Below are 18,624 nucleotides of genomic sequence, written 5' to 3' on the forward strand. Positions count from 1 at the left end.
TGGCTTCATGAGAATTGAGGCCATATCTGTTCCATCAGAGCACGTAATAGACACTCAATAAATATACACTGGGTACATACATTTGTTTAGAAATCCTACATTGGCAGCAGTGGGGAGAAGGGAGTAGATAATAATCTAAGTGAGGATCAAAACCAAGATGGCCAGGATGCAGAGAAGGGAACAGATCATGACATATGTTAGGGATTTGACATTCACAAATCCCATTAGATGGGAGGGTCAAGGGCAAAGGATGCCTGAGGAATAATTTCTGGCTTAGCTGCCCACCACCCCGCCCTACACCCAGTGGATATTCCAGTTATCTATTGCTACATAAAACACAATCTCAACTTACTGGCATAAAATGACCATTTCACAATGTTCACAGATTCTGTGAGTCAGGAATTCAGATAGGACACAGCAGAGACGACTTGTTTCTGCTCTAAGATATCTGGGCCCTCAGCTATGGAGATGAACAGCTGAGGTGACTGGGGCCTGGAATCATCTGGAAGCTTCTTTACTCCTATGTCTGGCATCTGAGCTGGTAACTCAAAGGCTCAACTGGGTCTTTCAGTGGGAGCACCTCCACGTGCCTGGGCTTCTCCCAGCATAACGCTGGGCTACCATGGGAGCATTCTAGAGGGACCATCTGGAGAACCAGTGTCCCAAGACATCAGAGTAGAAGCTGGTCACAGAATTCATGCAGCATCCCTTGTGCTACCTGCTCTTGGTTACGGAAGAGTCACTGAGGCCAGCCTTGATTCAAGAAAGGAAATGAGACACGTCTTCTTGATGGAGGGGTAACAAGGTCACGTTGCAGGATTGGAGATACTGTTGCAGCTGCCTTTAGAAGGTGCCTTCTGCCTCAGTGAATAACAGAGCTGTTTGTGGGGATAAGTAGTGGTGGGGGGAGCCCCTTGTAGGTCAAGGAGAGGGTGGTTGTTTTGAACTTGACCAGTTTTGGATATTTGTAGGAATTCCACTTGTGTTGCTGGGTAGCTGGCAGCTTAGAAATATAGGATGAAGTAAGAAATGACCAAGAATGGTGCAGCATCGTCCCTGGGAACCGTTAGAATTTTAAATTCCTAAGCGTGCGGTAATAGCGCTGAACTTTAGTTCCCAGACTGGTTATTCTTAGGGAGAGGTGAGTTCAGTTTTAGGAGAGGAGCCCCTCCATAAGCATACAGGCACCCCCCGCCCCCGACCCTGGGCTCCTGGAGTACACATTTGCCCAGTTTGCATACCGTCTGTGCTTGTGAAGTTAGCAAAGACATGCGACTGATGTCCAGGAGAACTGAATAATTCTGATTCTACAGCTTTGGAATTGGAGATGATTCAGACAGAGGCTTTAGTGTCATTTATCTTTTTGTTTTTTGTTGAAAGCCAAATAATACTGTGAGGAAGATTGTGCAGGAGATGCTGAACCACTTGCAGGACCACTTCTAGGCACCTCTGAAGCACATGCCTGCAAGCAGCTGGCAGGCTAGGCACGCACCTCTCTCTCCTTGAGAGCCCACCCGCAAAGACCTGTCTTCTTGACGGGGTTGGGTGGCTCTCTGTGCTTGAAAATATAAAACTGCATTTGTTTAAAAAATCTTCTCCAACTCAGAGTTTCATTGATCAAAATCCTGTTCAGGGGCGAAATGATCATTGGTCGACAGTATTTAAGGTGGAATGTTTAATCGTTAAGGCTTAAAGATATCACCACAAGAGCATCAGAACACAGAGAGGAGGTTCTCTCTTAGAGCATACATTCGGACCAGATGTGGCATCAACAAAACAAGGGCAGCTAGATCGCTGGTGCAAGTGATATCTTCAGATAAAAATACAGAATTAAGGGTGTTGATCTTTAGAGCATCCGTGAATTTTTATCTGGAATCAAAAAACAGATTAAGCTAGTCCATTAAAATACGGAAATCCTAGGGAATCCAGGAAACATGCTGAGGAGCTCTGTTTTCCACTTAATTTGACGCATTTGGAATTTTTGACCCACACCCCATGTGGAGATTCTACCTTGGCTGCTTATTTTCTTTCTCTAATCAGCCATAAACTTCCTTCCACTACAGCAGCCTTAAGAACACCACAGGAACTGGTGGCTTGTAAACGAAAGGCTGTGTGGGGTGTTCCTGGCTGAGTGATTTGTAATGACGGAGCGGGTGTTGAGACTGCGTTGTCTCACTTCATAGAACTTGCTTTGAGCAATGTCATTTATGACTGAACCTCAAGTGAGAAGCTCTTTTGCTCATGGACACCCAACTCAGCTATTGCTTTCCTGGTGCCACTTTGGAACCTGAGTCTCTAAAGTAGGTGTTTAATGATAGAAGTCACCTTAGGAGGACACTAACTAGGGTTTTTTAAAACATATATATAAATTTATTTATTATTTTTGGCTGCGTTGGGTCTTCGTTGCTACGCATGGGCTTTCTCTAGTTGTGGCGAGTGGGGGCTCCTCTTTGTTGCGGTGCGCGGGCTTCTCATTGCGGTGGCTTCTCTTGTTGCGGAGCACGGGCTCTAGGCACGCGGGCTTCAGTAGTTGTGGCACGTGGGCTCAGTAGTTGTGGCTCGCGGGCTCTAGAGCACAGGCTCAGTAACTGTGGCACACGGGCTTAGTTGCTCCGCGTCATGTGGGATCTTCCCGGACCAGGGATTGAACCCACGTCCCCTGCATTGGCAGGCGGATTCTTAACCACTGTGCCACCAGGGAAGTCCCTAACTCTAGGGGGTTTTAATCCTGCTGATGCATTAGAATCACATGGGGAGCTTTTAAAACTCCATAGGTGCCTGGACCCAGCCCCTGGAGGCGCTGATACAGTAGGTCTGGAGTGAGGCAAGGGGAGAATTCCACCAGGTTCAACCTCACATTACAGAATAGTCCATCTAATCCACTAGTGCACCTGCTCTTCAAGCAAGGTCTACCAGTTGGCCTCACGAGGGTTCTGATTAAATGTAGAACCTTGGGCTCTTCCCAGATCAGCCAATCAGAATCTATTAACAAAGACCCCAGGTGATTAGTAGGCACATTCAAGTTTGGAAAGCACCATGAGAATAAAGATTTCAATGAGGAGAGGGGCATTTATTTTAAAATCTAAAGTCCTACCTTGCTCATACCCTGCAGTGTATTGCTTCAGTGACAAGGTGTGCTGTAAGGAGGGTTTGTCACCCTCAGATGGACGTGATGGAGGCAGGAGAAAGGCTGGGAAGTGCTGCTCTTGAACAGTGGATAGCAGCCTTGCCTGCAGATTAGGGTCACCTGAGACCTTTGCTGGGTTCACCCCAGGCTAATGCAAAAATCCCTGGGGGTGGAGCCCTGAGCATCTGGATAAAAGCCCGGATTCCAGTAGAATCAAGAGCAGCTCATCCCATTTCAAGGTGCATAGGAATTCATTGGGGATCTTGTGAAAATGCCCTTCTGGTGCCAGGTCTGGAGCATGGCCTGAAATTGTGCATTTCTAACTGGATGTCAGGTGATACACCTGGTCCACACCTTGAGTAGCAAGTGTGAACAAGAGTGAAGTTGTGTGTTTTTTCTTTTCTTTCCACAAGCAAACAGCAGCATTTGGCCTTTTGCTTTGCCTTCAGTCTATCAGTTTTTGAGTTTCTTTTTTTCTTTTACTTGGTGGTGGGAATGGGGAGCAACAGAGCTGAATGCTACAAACACCACACAGTCAAGCAGATAAACTCGATAAAATCTCGACTCTAGCCTCTTACCTGCCCATACTTCGTGCCTTTCCCATTTTCTCAAAAGCTTTTCAAACTGTCACCGCTCTCCGGAGGGTGCTTCGTAAGTCAAGAAACTCAAAGCTGTTCAAACCCTCGCTTATCCTTCTCTGCCCCTCACCTTGAAGCCATCCCGCCTGCTCTATGCTCCCCTACCATCAGCCATCCCCTCTCTTCCTGTTTCCTAACGCCCTCTCTCCTGGCCCCTTCAGTCTCCCCCTCCTAAAAAACACCTCCTGATGAGCCCAACTCCCCTTTAGTCTCTCATCCAGAAGAAATGTATTTCAGTCAGGTCACCAGTGTGGTTTTGTGATCACCAAATCATTGGGCATCTATGCCCTTTCTTACCGGGCAGCTCGCCACTTGCCCCTCCTGTTCTGCCTCCATACTCCCTTCCTGTGTAATCCATTCACTCTCATGATTTCAACTAACGTCTGAGTGTTGAGGACCTTCAAATCTGTGTCTTTGACCTGAACCTCAGCCTGGAGTTCCAGCTTGGTTTCTACAGCTCCTGGATGGACGTTTCCACCCTTGTGTCCTATGGGGGTCTTCAGTTCACCAGATCTGAAAATGCATTGTCTCCCCAACTAGATGGATACCTCTTAAGTTCTCTAGCTCATCTGTGGCACCTCTGTTCATCCAGTCACCCAAAGTAGGATCCTGGGGTCACTTTTTTCTTATTTTTTTTTTAATTTATATATATTTTTATTGAAGTATATAGTTGATCTACAGTGTTTCAGCCATACAGCAAAGTGATTCCGATATATATGTATACATATTATTTTTCAGATTCTTTTCCATTATAAGTTATTATAATACAAGGTATTGAATATGGTTCCCTGTGCTATACAGTTGGTCCTTGTTGGTTATCTATTTTATATATAGTAGTGTGTATCTGCTAATCCCAAATTCCCAATTTATCCCTCCCTCACATTTCCCCTTTGATAACCACAGGTTTGTCTCTATGTCTATGAGTCTACTTCTGTCTAGTAAATAAGTTCATTTGTATCATTTTTTTAGATTCCACATTGAAGTGATATCATATGCTGTTTGTCTTTCTCCTGATTTCATTTTTATTCCCCGTTCTTTCTTGCCCCCATTCAGTCAGCTGTCCTATAGCTCTTGAATCTGTCTTCTCCCCATTTCTGTCCCCTTAGCCCTGGGTCAGGCTCTCATCAACTCTCCCTTCCATGACTGAAGTTGTCTTCTGCCTTTAGACTTCTTCCCTTCAAAGGTATCCTGTGCACTGCTCCTACTGTGACCCGGGCAAACCACGGTCTGGCCGTGCCACTCCCATCCTGAAGCCCCCGGTGGATGTCCCCTGCCCTCTGCTTGCCATACCAGGCCCACTCAATCCACTGGCTCTCAGCTCATCTCCTGTCCTTCCTGTGGTCCCCTGACACCAGCTCTTCACATATGAACCCAGGCCCGGCTGTTTTCTGCCTTTGTGCTTTGGCCACTGCGGTTGTATTTATGCCTGGAATGCCCTTCGCCCCTCTCCTCTCGCTGTACAGGCATGATTTGGGGGTAGCTTTTAAGAGTCCACTCAAGAGGTACCTCTTCCAAAAAGGTACCTCTTGACGCTACCATAGCCTGGCCGGATTCACTGCTGCTGCTTAGAATTCCTGTCCTGCCAAGGGCTTCCTCTTTCCTTACATTTTCTTCCACATTATACATTGTCTTCACTCCTGTATGTGTTTAGGTATCTCTCCCGCCTACCATGGAGAGACAGTGGGCTCCTCAAGGTAGGGATTGTGTCTGATGGAGAGATGGTTTCCATTGAAATGAGCTCTAGTTCTACCTTATTTTGCTTTTTCTTTTTTTTTTAATTGAAGTATAGTTGATTTACAGTGTTGTGTTAATTTCTGCTGTACAACAGTGACTCGGTTACACATACATACGTGTGTGTATGTGTGTGTGTGTATGTATATATATACTTTTTTGTATTCTTTTCCATGATGGCTTATCTCAGGATACTGAATATAGTTCCCTGTGCTATACAGTAGGACCCTGTTGTTTATCCCTTCTATATGTAATAGTTTGCATCTGCTCACCCCTAGTTCTACCTTATTTTAAATTAGTGGTTCTCAAACTTGAGTGTGTGTGCGGATCACCGGGGGAGGCTTGTGAAAACACTTTGTTGGGCCCATGCCTGGAAGTTCTGATATGACAGTTCTGCGGTAGTGCCTGAGAACTGGCATTTTTCACAAGTTCTCAGGTGATGCTGCTGCCACTGGTCTGGAACCCTCACTCTGTGAACCACTGCTACAAGTCATGGTTACAGCTGACCTGTGTTTTCTCCATCTCTATGTTCTAGAGACTGTGAGTGTACATAGCGGTAGAGCCTAATCTAGGAAGACCAGAATCCCAAGAGACCAGGGGGAGGAACTTTACTTTCCCAGGCAGGGTTGATCTCATGATTTGTTAAATCTCACCTTCTGTTCTACCCCTTGTGGCCTGTTGATGGTTCTGGACCCAGTTTAGAATGGAAGGACCCAGCGCATATATAGCTCAGTGACCGATATGCATTCGTGACCTGAGAGAGGTAGAGCCCCTCCTGGCAGCAGGGCTGGGTGTGGACAGGACACACTTTTCTCAATACCATCTGCTTCCACCTCCAACTTGACTCCCTCCAGGTCATGTCCAACCAGAGCCCCCAGGAGAACTTGGCCTGGCTCGCTGTTGGGTCATTGTTCCTCTCATTCACCTGTTCTCAGTTCTGGCCGTTGTCAGCATCCTGGGCTAGTTCCCTTCTGTCACTACTTTTTTTTTTTTTTTTTGCGGTACGCGGGCCTCTCACTGTTGTGGCCTCTCCCGTTGTGGAGCACAGGCTCCAGATGCGCAGGCTCAGCGGCCATGGCTCACGGGCCCAGCCGCTCCGCGGCACGGGGGATCCTCCCGGACCGGGGCACGAACCCGTGTCCCCTGCATCGGCAGGCGAACTCCCAACCACTGCGCCACCAGGGAAGCCCTGTTACTACTTTTATTCTTGCCTCTTTTTTGATCTACTTTTCCTGTATTTTGAAATACTGAAAAGTGCATAGAAAACAAATACATAGTTTAACAGATCATTATTAAGTGAGCACATGTGTAAGTACCACCCAGGTCCAGCACAGGAACTTGCTGGGGCCCCTGAAGCCCCACCCGAGTCTGTCCTGCCCACCCCTTCCTGCTCCCTCCTCAGAGGTAACCTCCATCCTCATTTTTATCGTAATAACTCCCTTGATTTCCTTTATGGTTTTACCACCTACATATATATCCCTAAACACTGCAGTTTAGTTTTACATGTTTTCAAACTTTGTGTATAAATGGAATCAGACACTTGGAATGATTTGGAATGGAATACAGTATGTATTTGTGTGTGTGTGTGTGTGTGTGTGTGTGTGGCTTTATTCTGAGATATTTTTAATATTTACTCATTGTTGAATGTAGATGTGGTTTTTACCTGTGACTGCATAGGTTTCCTTCTTTTCCTGTCTTCTCTTGATTTATTCCCACCCACCATCCCACTGCCTTTAGAATAATATTTTTTAAAAATATTAAACATAATGGCATAATGACCATAAGAAAGTCAAGCAACTTACGTATTTGATTTATATGTAAACCTATAAAGGGAGGGAATTGAACTGCAAACCTATTTTTTTCCAAAGGTAACACATGCACATAGAGCTGATGATAAAAGGGTACAGGATGAAAATGAAGTCTCCCTCCCTGCCTCTTCTGTGTCTCAGCCGTGCAGTTTCCTTTCCCAGAAAGAAGCTGCTGTTACCAATTCCTCGTATGTCCTTCCGGAGATAAACACACACTCCTTGCGCAAAGAACACTTACAAACATAAGCCCTTATATACCCACAGATACGCATACACGTGATCACATGTGTGCAAGTGTGTGTGCATGCATGCGTTCCTAGTGTGCCTTCATCCTGTATGTCACATCACTCAAAGCATGGTAGATACTCCCTGCTTTTATCACTTAGTGTAATTTGAAGATATCAGTACACATCAAGGTACCTCATTCTTTTTTGCAGACCACGTAGGCTGTCACTGTGTGGGGGTTTAGCCAGCTGCTCTTGGTGGTATTTAGGTTGTTTCTAATCTTTCTGATAAACCGGGATGCATTGAATAGCCCTGAGATATGTTGTTTCTTTATCCAAGAGTGTATATACACTCACTCAGTGCGTGTGTCTGTGTTAAAGTTTGATAGATATGGCCAAATTGCTCTCCGCAGAGACCACCTAAGAGGGCCTGTTTATTTTGCCATTATAGGATAAAAATGGGCACGTAACTGAAGAATTGTACTTCTTTTTTGATGAACTTGAGTATCTTTTCATGTATTTAAGAGCCATTGAATTTCCCTGTGTATGAATGGTCTATTTGTCCCTTACCCATTTCTCACTTGGGTTGTTTGTCTTTTTCTTTTCTGACACTAAACTTTTGATTGTTTAACTCTGCTAGTTTGCTGCAGCTTGTACCAACCAATGCAACTTTTTGGTTGCAGAGTTGTCTATAAATCAAGAGTTCAGAATCAGCTGTGAGAGGATGAGAGGCCAGGCGAAGCTGACTTTCTTTGCTGGATGGTGATGATCAAAGGACTTGGTGACCCTGGGAGCACCCAACATCATGTAGCCATATTTGCATACATTAAATACACGTTTACCAGATGATTTTTGAGCCACAGCTGGCTGATGGTAAATGCAACATGCATTGATGATTTTATCAGGCACAACCTTTGTTAGCTGATTTCTCTCTATCTTTTAACCAAAGGGTCATATGGTGAAGGTGAATTTTTTGCTGGTTAGTGTATTACTTCTTCTCTTTTCTTGGTCAATATTTCCATTCTAGAAAATGGGTCAAGGTTCCTACTTTTTCTATAAATTAGCCTTGTGGTCCAAGTGTCCGGTAAGGTTCTCTGTTTTAATTGGGTACCTAGTAAATGTTTGATCAAAACCACAGATTTCCAAGTGTCATTTTGCTACCTTTCCTAAAGGCATGTGCTTTAGCACAGCATTTCTCAATCCATATTAATAGGCGTTCTGTGATGTTAAAAATGTGCCTGTGGTCACATTAATTTTGAAAAGCTTAAATTAAATAAAATTAAATGTTTCTTTACTACAGGACTTCTCAGAGCCTTTAATACACCAGTGGGTCTATTGCATATCCAAGGGAGGGATGTAGGCTGCTGTGTTTTGCTGTGTAGGCTGCTGTGTATTTGACCACAGAACACGTTTCACTTACTTTATGGTCTCTGATTGAAATATTCCTCAAGCAATTAGCGTCAAACTCAGGAAATTATCAGGAAAAGGAACCAATTTCTTTGCCTGCTGATTTGTCTGAATTAGGCCAAACAAGGAACCTTGTTAGAAATAGGGTTATTGATTACTTGACTGCAATCAGGTTTCTGAAATTAACTACAAATGCTTCTGTGGTTAAGCTCAGTATATTGTAGACAAAGACACTAGTTACTTTCTCCAAGCTCCCCAACGTGTTATTCAAACTGTAAAATTAAGAGACCAAGGTCATTTCTAGCAGACCCTTCACTGCCCCTACTTGAGGTCAGATACTACCCTCTATCTGAGGCATCCAATTCAAACTGGGCTGGGGAATGAGGGGGTTGTGCTGAGACAGGAACCACTGGCTGGAGGACTTAATTATGAAGCAAATTTAAAGGGCCACAAGGGGGACGAAGAATCCAACTCATTAACAGGCAGCTTATTCTTTCCTCTTGAGTATTTCTGAGATTGATTTTTATCCCTTCTCATTGGTCTTTTCTCCCTTCTCGAGGAATCTTGTCTGTTTTTCTTCTCAACCTTCCTGAATTTTTGAACGGCAGTTCTCAGAGGTATTCTAGAACACTCGTGACCAGGGATGTGTTACAAGTCATCTGGGAGCCAAATTAAACCTTTAAAAATTTGCAAGTTACCATAAAATAGAATGGATTCAAGATTACCCTATAAAATATCTTTTTTTAACCTACTTTCATTTCGATCTCCTTTTTCAGTCGAAAAGAAATGTTCTGATTGCACACATTCTAACAGCCCTCAGGAGCTGTCGTGTAGTTCCATTTAAATTTTCCCTTTTGATAATATCGCATGTAAGCTAAAAAGATGCTTAGAACATTTCCATTTGTCATGACATAACAGTTATGATTACCCAATGAATGGCAGTCCAAATGATGCAAGAGAAATTTTCAATAATGGTATAGTGGTTTTTAAAAAGTCATAAGGTTAATTATTTGCTTTCTTCAGTAGTCCGCAATTGTTCCTTTTGCAGTATTATACGTACTTTCTTGGAAGTAAAAGTCTAGAAAGTGAATCATTAAAAAATGAAATATGGGGCTTCCCTGGTGGTGCAGTGGTTGAGAGTCTGCCTGCCGATTCAGGGGACGCAGGTTCGTGCCCCAGTCCGGGAGGATCCCACGTGCTGCGGAACGACTGGGCCTGTGAGCCATGGCCACTGAGCCTGCGCGTCCGGAGCCTGTGCTCCGCAGCGGGAGAGGCCACAACAGTGAGAGGCCCGTGTACTGCAAAAAAAAAAAAAAAAAAAAAAGAAATACGTTTTTTTCTAAAGCATATTTAAGTTTTTATAATTGTATTCATAAGATTGATAATCTTATAATCCTTTACTTGTAAATGTTCTTTAATATAATCCCATCTCCAAAAAGAGTGTCTCACGAGTTGTTGATCCCCCTTCTGTGTCAGTTTGCAGAAGAAGGAGCTCATCAAGACCTGGTTCATGGAGGCCCTGGTGGCCTAGTGGTTAGGATTTGGCGCTTTCACTGCGGAGGCCTGGGTTCGCCCCCTGGTCCGGCAACCATCCCACGTGCCACACAGTGTGGCCAAAATACAAAAAAAAATTTTTTTAATTAAAAAAAGAGTAATGTGGGGAAAATAAAAAAAACCACCTGGTTCACCCACTCTCGTGTGTGTCACACAAGGGAAGTTCATCTCATGTGCATGTTCAAACACACAGTCAGTGGGGGACCTTATGCCAAAAAGGTGCTTCCTGAACTTTTCTTCCTAAGTTATAATATCCTTGTCTTGAGCTTTCATAGCGGTGACAACTCATGCCTTCCTGTTAGGAGAAGAAGCACAGCCTGATATTAGGTAACAGTGGAAAGGTTGGCCCTATACTGATAAGTGACCGCCCCCCCCGCCAGGTCTGCTCACTAACAAGGCAGTTCTCATGGTGGTTTGTAGCATAAATCACAAAAGAAAGTCCAGTCAGTAGAGCAAGGTGGATGCAGAGGTTGGCTTGGGGGTCAGACTGCCAGACTTTGAATTCTGATTCTCCCCCTGAATCCTGTCTCTGCCTCCGTTTCCTCAGCTGTAAAACTGACATATTAACTAACTACTTGGCATGATGCCTGGCACCTACTAAGCACTGAACAAATGTTCCCTTTAGAGCCATATATCATGCAACAGTAGAAGTCAAGAGCGGATGGGCAAAGACAGAACAGGTGGGTGGAAATTTCTTCCCTACAACTGTAGCCTGACTGCCAGGCTACTCAGCTCTAGGTTGAAGGTCCCTTTGGCTGAAATTTCCATTAGGAGCTGGACTCCACCATTGAGATGGAAAGGAATCAGGCTAGAGATAAACTGTAGCTCACTGTTTGTGAACTTTACCTTTCCTGTCCATTCAGAAGGTCGGCAAGCATGTCCTCGGAGGGTCCTCCCAGCCTGTCAGAGGTTTTATGGGAACCTATTGCCTGAGAGTTGTTCCCTTTAGCAACAGAGAAGCCGAGGGCTTTCTAAATTTCCCTGGAATTTAGAACTGGCGTTTGAGTGGTAGGTGTGACATTAAGTGCATGGAATGAACTTAGAAAGACAGCAGCAGATGCTGGCCATCAGGATAAAGCCATGCACAGCCCCGATCTATGATCACGACTCAAAAGTGTTGAATTCGTCGGCGATACCCTTTTTCTTTGATTTATTCATTCACTAAGTATGTAATGGGTTATACATTTTACAGACCAAGTAAATGAGTTTGAAGTAATAATTTAGCTGTCACTTTGTAGAGCTCTGGGATTTTTGTTTGGGCCATGTTTAAATGAGGATTTCTCTTTTAGAATTGAATGTTCTATGGACAGTGGGTCAAGTTACAACATGGTCATTGGTTTGCTCAGGCTGCCCTAACAAAGTACCATAAACTGGGTGGCTTGAACAGCAGATATTTTTTGTCTCACAGTTCTGGAGGCTAGAAGTCTGTGATCAAAGTGTTGTGGTGTTGATTCCTTTTGAGGGCTGTGAGGGAAGGATCTGTTCCAGGCCTCTTTCTCCTTGGCTTGTAAGTGGCTGTCTTCTCCCTGTGGCTTCACACTGTCTTCCCTCTATGGGTATCTCTGTCCCAATTTTCTTTTGTCCTAAAGTCCTATTGGATTAGGGTCCACTCTAATGACCCCACTTTAACTTAATTGTATCTGCAGTGACTATTTCCAAATAAGGTTGTATTCTGAGGTACAGGATGGGGGTTAGGGCTTCAATGTGTGAATCTAGGAAGGACATAATTCAACCCATAGCAACCTATGAATTTTCTACTTGATGGACTTTTTTTCTCTTTCTTTTTTAAAGATTGTACATGGCAAGTCAAAGCAAATGATCGAAGCTTCCATGAACAACCTCATTTTATGAACACAAAGTTCTTTTGTATTAAGGAGAGCAAGTATGCGGTAAGTTGATTTTAACTTCCTAAATTAATTTTAGTAAAAGCCAGTTTTCCCCAGTAGCCATCATGCTTACTGGCTTTGTGTGGTACCTGCCTTCCAGGTAACCCCTGGCCTGGGGCTACTGATAATCATCATTAGTTCTCTAGAATGTCATTTTTGAAATTGAAGTCTAGTTGATTTACAATGTTGCGTTAATTTCTGCTGAACAGCGAAGTGATTCAGTTTATATATATATATATATATATATATATATATATATATATATATATATACAGACACACACACATTCTTTTAAAAGTTCTTTTCCATTGTGGTTTATCACAGGATATTGACTATAGTTCCCTGTGCTGTACAGTAGGACCTTGTTGTTTATCCATCCTATATACAATAGTTTGAATCTGCTAACCCCAAACTCTCACTCCATTCCCCTTGGCAACCACAAGTCTGTTCTCTAGGTCTGTGAGTCTGTTTCTGTTTCATAGACAGGTTCATTTGTATCATATTTTAGATTCCTAGAATGTCATTTTTATTCATCCCACTAAGATTAACTACCTTAAGGATGTGTGGGAGTGGGTTAAAACAAAACAAAATTGTGTAGATTGAAATTTCCCCTCTGTGTGTACAAAGCTCTTTTAAAAATATTTTATAAAAGAATCTACAGTAATATCACAGAAGCCTTGTTTTTGACAGTAATAAGAATTTGAAAGGAATCTTAGTAACTTATTTCCCCCTCCTCTGCCTGTGATGGATTTAGAGACTTTGAAGATATTTTCACCTCAAAAATGCTTATTGTCATTGAAATATAAAGAACCCCCACTACGTCTGGGCTGAAATGTTTGTCTGTTAGATCCCTAGGACTGCTCTAATGAAGTGCTACCACTCGGGTGGTTTAAGTCAACAGAAATTTATTCTCTTACGATTCAAGGGGCCAGGAGTCTAACATCAAGGTGTCAGCAAGGTTGGTTCCTTCTGGAGCATCTGAGGGAGAATCTGTTCCAAACGTCTCCTGTGGCTTCTGGCTGACACTCCGTGGTGTTCCTTGGCCTGTAGACGCAGCACTGCAATCTTTCTGCCTCTGTCTCCACAGGGCCTCCCTGTGTGTTTCTGTGTCTTTGCCCAATTTTTCTCTACTAAGGCCAGCAGTCATTGGATTAGGGCCACCTTAATCCAGCATGACTTCACTGTAACCTGATTACATCTGCAAACACTATATTTCCAAATAAGATGACCATCGCAGGTATCGGGGTGAGGACTTGAGCATATCTTTTGGGGCACACAACTCAGCCACACCCGTCTCTTTTTCTCACACAGCCTCCATCCCTCTTACTCACACAGCCTCCATCCCTCTTAAGTAAAAGAACGTTCCTTTTCCCCCCATGTTGATGTCTCCTATTTTCTTCCCATCTTTGCCCCATTTTCAAGGAGGCTTCTAAGGGGTCAAGGGACCCAACAGCAGGATCCATTTGGTCACAGCCAGATTTGCCACAGAGACCTTTGAGGTGAAATGTCTGCATCTTGTTACTGTCTCTGACATAAGCCTCCAAGGGGTCATTCTGAGACCCAGTTAGAAGTAAAAGCTTAAAGGAAATCTCAGTATCTTTCTGACGACTTACGTCCTTGGTCCCTGTAGGCCACAGGGCTTAGTGATTTTTGCAGGTGTATATACATTGTGACGCTGTGATAAGTGTGTGGCATTGTTTAGAATGACTTTCTCATTTTTTCCAACAGACTAATGCAATTAAAACATACAAGTATAATGTGTTTACCTTTCTACCAATGAATTTGTTTGAGCAGTTTAAGAGAGCAGCCAATTTCTATTTCCTGGTCCTTCTTATCTTACAGGTAATGCCCTTTGATATCTTAAATCTGTTTTGAATTATGGTGACTTAATAACATTCAGGTTGTTATTGTTTAAGTTGCATATAAAATGTGAATAATCTTGAAAGTTTTCTATATGGACATCTGCGTTCTGCACGTAAGGGAAAGTGCCTTATAGACAACGAGCTCAACAGTGTTAAATGAACAGGGAATGGGAGTAAATGGAAATGTTATTTTAATTCTGTATTTTAAAAAATTCAATTTCCTACTGATGTCAGTGGTAAAACTGGTTTCCCTGAAGTGAGTAAAGTTAAAATCTTCACTTTGTAAAATAATCGTACCTTAAAATTAAATCCATTTTTTCATGGTTGGCCTTTATTTTTTTATTTAGATGCCAAAATATTGATTTTTATTAGTATTTTGGTCATAATTCTCAAATTATTTTTGTGAACTAGTTTTACACTACTGGAAAGGCCTAATTTTTTCCTGAGGTTTTTTGTTGTTGTTGTTTTTTATCTTAATCGTGGCAAGGAATTCACGTATCTGGATAGCAAAGTGCTACCTTCCCTTTACTTCCTTCTAGATGGAAAAGGGGAGTTCCGCCTATTGACAATAATGTGGGAAATGAGCTTTCTCTCTTCTAACCATCCCCTAATTATCTTTTCTGAAGGTACGGTGATCCAGATTAGGGAACTAGTAATAGCCCTAGACAGCCCTTTCCTCGCACTGTTTCTTCACTTAATTCTTGTGCTCGTTAAGTACTATCATAACCTTCAATTTGCAGAGAACTGAAGGCTGGTGAGGTAGAGGAACTTGCTTCAGGTCCTATCACCCTACGTGGCGAGGCTGGGTAGGACTTGGATCCAGGAGTTTGACTCCAAAGCTTGTCATTTTAACCACTACATGATATGGCCTGACGATCAATAGGATGGTTGCAAGAGGTCTTTACTTGCTTCCCAATCTTTTATTCCAACTTGATGGCCATCTTGATGGATGCGAGGCTTCCTGCAAGGCCACCCTCTTTCTTGGCTAGACCGATAGCAAGGACCATGAAGGAAGCACTTTCTTCTAATGGTCCCATAGATGCCCCACCCAATCCAGAGCCAGCCACTATCTACTGCCGTTTTTGCCTCCATCATGGGACCCTCAGAGACCACTGCTGAACAACCAGCAGCGTAGAGCCTGCTGTATGCAGTCCCTAAAAGTTAAGGGACTGCTTCTCCCTGGGACCCTACAGTGCCTGCCCGTAGTTAATTATGACCTTCACAAAAGGTTTGGAGCATTTCTCTCTTAGATATCATGTTACAAAGCTTCCTTGGTGTCCAGTGAAAGCCATAATGAGACCAGGAGCCACTGTCCTCTGGGCTGTGTCCCAGGAGACCAGAAGTGAGAGAGAGACAGAGAGAGAGAGAGAGAGAGAGAGAGAGAGAGAGGCACGAGAAAGGGTAGCTGGATGCTTCAGCACCTTTTCATGCCTGCTTGGCAGGATGCAGACCTGCATGATAATGGAGATTAGCCTTAGAATCAACAAGCTTAGAGTTAGCAGTTGCCTGTAGGTTAGCTGTGCCTTCCTGGGCACACACGTACGCCTTCTTTTTTATCTCTTTCAGGCAATCCCTCAAATCACGACCCTGGCGTGGTATACCACCCTGGTGCCCTTGCTGGTGGTGCTGGGCATCACGGCCATCAAAGACCTCGTGGACGATGTGGTAAGGATTTTTTCCTCAGCTTCCTCCTCACTGCTGCAAGCGTATTTTCAAGTGGCATTAATACTTGGCATTTTGAGATTATTAAAATAACCTTTCCCATCCCTCCTCTCAAGGCTCGCCATAAAATGGACAACGAAATCAACAATAGGACGTGTGAAGTCATTAAGGATGGCAGGTACCATGCTTTTCTCAATGTGTGACTTTCTTCCAAGGATGTGTTGTACAAATACATCTGGAAACATCCTTAGAGATAACTATTTGAACTTGAAAGTCTATCAGTGCATGAACCTTTTCCTTATAAAGGCCTCTCTTCACTTCCTAAGACAAAGCTATACCCAAGTTGGGGTCCAGGCGGTTGCCCGATGGGGCTCTGTGTCCTCGGCACTCCTGTGTTTACACTCATCCTGGAGTGTGCCGCTTCATCTCTGCTCTTCCCAAACTTATGATGCCCAGGGCTTTGCCCAGATGACCTGACACCCTTCCTGACTCCCCAGCTACAGTGATTTCTTCCTTCACTGTTTTTTTTTTAATAAATTTATTTATTTAGATATTTATTTATTTCGTTGCTGCGCATGGGCTTTCTCTAGTTGAGGTGAGCGGGGGCTACTCTTCGTTGCGGTGCACAGGCTTCTCATTGCGTTGGCTTGTCTTTGTTGCGGAGCACGGGCTCTAGGTGCGCGGGCTTCAGTAGTTGTGGCACGCGGGCTCAATAGTTGTGGCACGCGGGCTCAGTAGTTGTTACTCACGGGCTCTAGAGTGCAGGCTCAGTAGTTGTGGCACACGGGCATAGTTGCTCCGCAGCATGTGGGATCTTCCCGGACCAGGGCTCGAACCTGTGTCCCCTGCATTGGCAGGCGGATTCTTAACCACTGCGCCACCGGGGAAGTCCCTCACTGTGTTTTCGGAGCGTTTTGTAGTCATCTTTCTTATTATGATCTGAATTACATTAGAATTATTTGTGTGGAAGTCTCATCTCTCTGGGACTCTGAGTTTCTTGGGGAGACTGCACCTGGTGGTATTTGTTTTTGTGTCCGCCTGAGCATCTAGCGCACAGAACGTGCTCCTCAGTGTTTGCTAAAGTAATGTAGTCAGTGGTGACCGACGTGCCAACTCAGGGACCAGTGGTGAGTCGTTTTCTGAGCAAGAGCTTCCAGGCAGAACTACAAATTCAAGTGCTAAAAATAGCGACTAAGGCCCAATTCAAAGGCGTTTCGTGTGTCAACACTGAGGAAAATAACCCGAGTTATAGCCACACTTCAGTGGTGTCTACTTTGAATATAGACGATTTTAATCTATAAATATGTTTAGATGCTTTTTTGCCCTTCCAAATAAATAGATTCTGTTCCAAAGGTTACCTTTCAAGTCAGTTAGAATCACTGTCGTGGATGGTGGTGAGATTCATAGCCAGACCCCCATGTAGCCCACAGCCCGGCCGACTACACTGGTAAAGAGTAGCTCTGAGTAGCCTTGAACTGGGGTTAGGACTGCATATAGGCATGACTGTGGCCCCGACAGCCCATGTATGGGGACTTGGGCATCCGTGGGGCAAAATGACAGGGGCCTCCCAAGGGGAAACTGGACATCACAGTGGAAGAGTCAAACGGAATTGCTTCTAATACCCCTGAAGAGCCGTGGCAAGAAGGTGCTTAACTTATTCATTTATAATTGAGACCCACACGCAAATTGCTAATTGACCATTTCAGAAATATTAAAATATAAACTAACTACCATTCCTCTTAGTGAAAGATAAGCCAGGTTAAGAAAAATCTTGAGATTAAAAATTGTGTATTAAATTCTTGTAAAACTGGGGAGACTGAGGTATAAGCGTATATTTTAAATGTACCTTAAATCTCCAGGTCTCTTTTATCCATAAATTAACGGGAGGACCAACATAGTAATTGGATTTCTGTCTCCAAAACAATTAAGGATATTAGTTGTGGTAGGTTCATAATATCTGTTAGGGATATCTTTTCTATAATGAAAACCTTTAAAACAGACAACAGGCAGACCTTACTTTATTGCATTTTGCATTATTGCGCTTCACAAATACTGCATTTTTTTAACAAATTGAAGGTGTGTGGCAACCCTGCATCAAGCAAGCTGCCGTATTTCCAACAGCATTTGCTCATTTCGTGTCTCTGTCACATTTTGGTAATTCTTGAAATATTTCAAACTTAATCATTATTATTTTTTTTGTTATGGTGATCTGTGATCAGTGATCTTTGATGTTGCTTTTGCAAAAAGATTGCAACTCACTGAAGGCTCAGATGACAGAGTTTTTTAGCAATAGAGTATTTTTAAAGAATGTACATTTTTTTTAGATATAATGCTATTGCACACCTAATAGACTACAGTATAGTGTAAACATAACATTTATATGCACTGGAAACCAAAAATTTCATATGACTCGCTTTATTGCAATATTTGCTTTGTTGTGGTGGTCTAGAACTGAACCTGCAGTATCTCCAAGGTCTGCCTATACTATATTTTAAAACTTTTAAAAAATGTTGACTTGTTAAGCATTTAAATGGGTGTTTCCAGTAGAATTTAATACTGAAGGAAGCAATCTTTTTATTTTATCAATATCCTTAGGAGATTCATTAGGAAAGTGGCACACACTCATCAAAGAGATAACTTTAAACAGTAGAGAGGAGGCCAGCACTAGAGCTCCATGATGATTCCAGGTGGCCCATGTGGGAGCCATAGTGCATCCCTGTCCTGG

At 43.4% G+C, this 18,624-nt stretch overlaps 1 protein-coding gene across 3 annotated transcripts in view; it reads left to right on the forward strand.

Moving 5' to 3' along the window:
• Positions 1–18,624, forward strand: part of ATP8B1 (ATPase phospholipid transporting 8B1) — a 113,403-nt gene that overhangs the window by 58,101 nt on the left and 36,678 nt on the right. For 2 of the 3 annotated variants that reach the window (XM_060121187.1, XM_060121189.1), the window contains exons 3-6: positions 12,281–12,378; positions 14,104–14,217; positions 15,804–15,902; positions 16,016–16,077. In XM_060121187.1, the coding sequence (XP_059977170.1) occupies positions 12,281–12,378; positions 14,104–14,217; positions 15,804–15,902; positions 16,016–16,077 (373 nt within the window). Of the gene's footprint in view, positions 1–11,139; positions 11,170–12,280; positions 12,379–14,103; positions 14,218–15,803; positions 15,903–16,015; positions 16,078–18,624 lie in introns of those variants that run through there. The other variant, XM_060121190.1, reaches the window with a different exon arrangement.

This window comes from Lagenorhynchus albirostris, chromosome 14, assembly GCF_949774975.1.
Source record: "Lagenorhynchus albirostris chromosome 14, mLagAlb1.1, whole genome shotgun sequence".
NCBI lineage: Eukaryota > Metazoa > Chordata > Mammalia > Artiodactyla > Delphinidae > Lagenorhynchus > Lagenorhynchus albirostris.